This window comes from Engraulis encrasicolus, chromosome 10 (genome assembly GCF_034702125.1).
Source record: "Engraulis encrasicolus isolate BLACKSEA-1 chromosome 10, IST_EnEncr_1.0, whole genome shotgun sequence".
Lineage (NCBI taxonomy): Eukaryota > Metazoa > Chordata > Actinopteri > Clupeiformes > Engraulidae > Engraulis > Engraulis encrasicolus.
The window spans coordinates 24,926,387-24,931,386 of record NC_085866.1 but is presented as its reverse complement, the minus strand read 5'-3'; the positions used below and the strand labels follow the sequence as shown (position 1 = coordinate 24,931,386).

General features: G+C 40.0%; 1 protein-coding gene across 4 annotated transcripts in view; it reads left to right on the top strand.

The window, feature by feature from the left end:
* Positions 1-5,000, top strand: part of kcnab2b (potassium voltage-gated channel subfamily A regulatory beta subunit 2b) — a 102,283-nt gene that overhangs the window by 79,255 nt on the left and 18,028 nt on the right. For 2 of the 4 annotated variants that reach the window (XM_063208453.1, XM_063208456.1), the window contains exons 7-9: positions 90-133; positions 550-636; positions 2,965-3,009. In XM_063208453.1, coding sequence (XP_063064523.1) covers positions 90-133; positions 550-636; positions 2,965-3,009 — 176 coding nt within the window. The remainder of the gene's footprint in view (positions 1-89; positions 134-549; positions 637-2,964; positions 3,010-5,000) is intronic. The other 2 variants (XM_063208454.1, XM_063208457.1) reach the window with 1 other exon arrangement.

Below are 5,000 nucleotides of genomic sequence, written 5' to 3'. Positions count from 1 at the left end.
CTCTAATTTGCTTCTTGGGGGAAAGATAAATAAAGCGTGTTTACCTCCAGAAATTACTAAAATGTTTTGGTGATGTTTGTGTTTTGCAGAGCAGAAACAGAACGAGGACTGTCAAGAAAACACATCATAGAAGGTGCAATGAGCCTTTATGCAAATACATCTCTGTATCATACGACGCACAATTTATTTTTGTGGAAATGCTTAGGGAGTTAATCAGTAAATTAGAGAAACTTTATTAATCCCGAGGGAAATTAAGGAAGCTACTTAGGTTTTACAAAAATATCTGGTTAACCAGGCAAAAAGGTATGTGTTTAAGAAATCTGTAATATGAATTCCCCGTGACGACATAGAATAATGTACTGATAGAGAGAGAGAGAGAGAGAGAGAGAGAGAGAGAGAGAGAGAGAGAGAGAGAGAGAGAGAGAGAGAGAGAGAGATTGATTCAGAGAGAACTAGAGATATACGATGTACCGGTATGAATGAAATATATAATAATAAAATAACACAATATTTTTATGAAGTCATATCATTTATCCTACTATTCTCCAGGTTTGCGAGCATCACTGGAACGACTACAGCTAGAGTATGTGGACGTGGTGTTTGCGAACAGACCGGACCCCAACACACCGATGGAAGGTAGAGGCTCCTGTTCAGTGCAACTGTGTGTTTGCTTTGTTATTCACTGTGATCTGATGTAACTCAGTGGCCTGCTGGTTTGCATACTGTATGTTAAAGGTGCACTGTGAAGGATGGTGGCCAGAGTAGCTATTGCAACTGTATGCGGCTCATTGAAACGTGGCTGCCATTTGCCAAATTCGATCTTTCCGTTAATATTTGTTACATAATGAACTAAAATGTACTACTATGATCAAAGTGGAGTAAGTTTTGCTGCTAAAAATGTCTGTTTCTGGAAATTCAAAATGGCGGACAATCGAGAAGATACCCTTTTCATGTATGAAAAGTGCAATTTTCCCAGTCATAATGAATACTTAAAATTTGGTGATGGTAAGTATTCATGAAAAAGGTAACATTTGTGAATAAGCAGCATGAATTCTGGAAATAAACGACTTATTATATATTACACAGTGCACCTTTAAGGAGCATGGCTGGGCCACAGTGGCCTTAATGACATGAGAGTGTAATGTGCTGATAAGCAGAGGCAGACAAGCTGGATTGACAAAGTACAAGTCCTGCCATGTACTGTACACCACAGTATTCCCTCCCTCTGCCCATTCTCTAAACACAGGAGATTTCACTAATTGCCTCATTCCTCTAGTTTGGTTAATTGGCCTGAACAAATATGTGACTTTATGTTTTTTTTTAACTTTGAACGTTCATCTCCTGTTGATGAGATTCTAACACATTGGTTCTTAACCTGTGCCCCCCCAAATGAGGTCAACAGAACCCCAACAACTCATCCAAAAGGATAACAAAAATTTAAACCAAATTAAAACACATTTCTGGTCCCTCAAAATGTCATGGAAGTATTGATTAATGCCTCGAGCATGAGGATAGGATTTTGGATTGGGGTTGGATTTATCTGGGAACAGTTAAGGGAGCCTTTAAGAAAAAAAGGTAAAGAACCACTGTTCTAACACATGGATGTGAACGCATGGCAGAACTGTTGGTATTGTTGCAGTTATCAGAGGTGATAATACCTGGTTCAGAAAGGAAAAACCTAGCCCTTTTTCCCTGCATAGACAGTTGACTTCACTGAGTACCTGATCTACCGTGCATGTCTTAAGCAGAAACTCTCTACATGAGACGAAACACTTAAGAAACCGTCCATAGATGAAACAGTTAAGAAAACTTCCATAGAAATGAAAGGGAGTAATTCGCAAGTCAATATGGCGTATGCTTGCACATCTCCCACATTACCGGCAAAAAGCCAATTGCCTATTGATCTGCGCTGTCATTGATCCAATCATCTCGCAAACAAATGCTGTCTACCCAGAAGTTTCTCTCTATTATTGTTGAATGAGAAACTTCACAGATGTCAAGATAGACTTGTACAGTTAAAATCCCAAATACTTGAGCACATCTGATCATGCAAAGTGGTGCAACACTATCATTGTGTGCCTCTGTAGAACAGTGCCCGAACTGCAACCGTATGCTTTGTTTGTACAGCATGTTCCAAGCCTGCTTGGCCGTTTGGCTTGGGCATGTGCTCTAACCCCAAGGTTGTTCAGATCGTGTTGCAGGTACGGCAAGGGCATGTCAATGGAAAGAAAGTGCTAAGCATCTAAAGCGGACTGCATGCTAAGCTTAAGCTACCAGTTCGGAAAGAGGTGGAGGATATAGGTAGTCACATACATCCATACCGGTCACACCTACAGCACAGCACAGTCAATGTTTTCATCGTCTATTTAACCCCTTAATGCACGCCGTACCTCCAGTGGCACGCTGTAATAGTCATTGAAATGTAACTACCATAGCACTACAATACTATGACACAACACAGGCCCTTTAGAAATGCACCACAACTTGGTCATTACCATACTGGTAACAACAAATGTATTAAGCCGCGTCTTAAGGGGTTAAGTCAACCACGTCATCCATTTCTATTTTCAGACTGAGTGTTGTTTGTCCTGTCAGCTCAGGGCGTCGGTAGAAAGTAAGCATGCCTGTTACTGTAGGTCGGCATGCCCTTCATAGAGTAGCTTCAGATTGACCCTTTGCTGCATTGTTGAATTGATGGCACTGTATCACGGGGCATTGGCTTCTTTTTGTTTGAGGATGATAGATGGGAATGCGCTAGTTCTGCCTGTGTATTAGAAGTCCAAGTCCAGTCTTGCGTTAAGGCTTCGAGTTGACACTGTGCTGCACAAAAAAAGACTGCTGCTCCCAGACATGTCATTTCATTCACATAACGCTCAACTGTTTTCACAGCCTTTTGTTTTTTTTGTTTTTTTGTTTATTTTTTTATTTGTCTTTTTTGTTGTTTTTTTGTTTACTTGTCACCAGGAGATCCATTTAACACCTCAAAATCAAGAACATTCATCATAGAAGGTACAAAGTACCCTCAGTACGAGGCTATAGACCGTATCTCCCTTTATTGAGAAGCATTTTATGTACTCCCCCCTTCTAGAAGCCATAAAATGCTGCGGAATTCTAGAATGATCCGTGATAGTTTGGTATGCCGCAAATTTGACTTGACCCTCTGGTGCTATCTTGCAAGCAAAATAATGGAGAAGGTCGTTGCATCTTACTGACTTTCCCTGCACTATGTTTCTTTTCAGTTGAACATTATTCTCCTCCCCTGGGCTCCTCCCATCAATTTTTCATTTCTTTGAAGCAAGTCCAAAATGTACTTGTACAGAGTTGGAAGTAAATCATACAGTACATCCATGTCACTGCATCAAATATGTCATTAGCGGTGCTGTTTTTTTGTGATTTTAATACAGCAAATACAAGGACTAATAAAACCAATAATACTAGTATTTAAGATTAGCAAAGTCAGACAACTACACTTTAAAACATTGCAGCCAGTTAAACGTAAAAAAAGTAAATTGCCCTGCAGCCTCAAGTTTGTAAGTTAATTCAAGCCTTGAAAATGCCTTGAGTTGAGTTAAGTCTCGAGTTGAGTTAACGTACAAACTTAAGGCAGCAGGGCAACTTACTTTTTTGCAATGTTTTACAGTGTACTTAGACAGTGTTCATACTTAAAACCCTCTGGTGAGTAACTCATTAGGTCTTCTACACCATAAGTAAGCTCATCCAGCCAGCAAACCGCTTCAAGTGCAGCTGTAAGCTAATTGGCTAAGCATAAAGAGTACATCTCTTCTTAGCGCCTAACTAATGAACCAATTCATTGGTTGATGGCGATTATCAACAGCCTATCCAAAAACCACAACTGTATGCACAGAATGTTTTTTTCATGAGTAGAAGAATTGCATGGTTATTTCATTAAAAGTTAGGATGTGTCATAGCCTACCGTAACCACACATAGGCCTACAGATAAACCCAAACTCACATATTTGTGCGTATACAGCAGTAGTTCATATAGTATTATGTATATCAATGTCTATGCCATTTGCCTGACTGTATGCTCAGTTCAAACAAAGACATAGTAAAGTATAGGCCTACATAACACAATAACTAAAATGTGTAAAACACATTGCTTTTTGCTACAATTCTCTAAGCTAGTCATGTTTCCCAAGCTTCCATTTTTTTGCAAGATGAATAATGTGTAGCACCCCTTTCATTTCTTTCTCCTTCGACCTGCGTGTGTTTTGGGTTGGTCTGCATGTTAACCTGTGTTGTGTAAGCCATGCGTGTTCTCATTGTCATCTTTGCCTTGGAGGTCTGCTTGTTGAAGTGGTGACGAGAAAGCATGATTTGATATTTCATATGGGTGTGTAAAAACCTTCACAAACCTTCATTTTATTATAACATATTATTCATTCTGTGTACGTTCATTTGTTGATTTATTTATTCACTTATTATGCTGTTGAACATAAGTTACAAAAAATGCAAGGATGCGTCATGCAATGACGCTTCTGTAGATGTCTGAATAGATTATAGAATAAAGAAGGTTTGTGAATGGTCAGAATCTGCTTGTTTTCAGTTCTGTAGTACTCCATTCCCCATGAGAACTGAAGGCTTTTGAAAAGTGTTCTGCGCTGTGAGTGGACAAAATGCTGAATAAAATGAACATGACTGATGTAACTATCACCCACGGCTTTGCAGAGGTCCATAAATAGGACACACACACACACACACACACACACGCACAAACGCACACACACACACACACACACAAACGCATGCACGCACGCACGCAAGCACACACGCACACACGCAGACACACACACACGCACACACACACACACACACACACACACACACACACACACACACACACACACACACACACACACACACGCATACATGTGAACGCACACAGTCATGCACGCACAGGCATGGCATAATGGCATAACAATATATTTTTTCGAATGGCTCTCCACATCTATCTCTCTCTCTCTCTCTCACTTACTTTC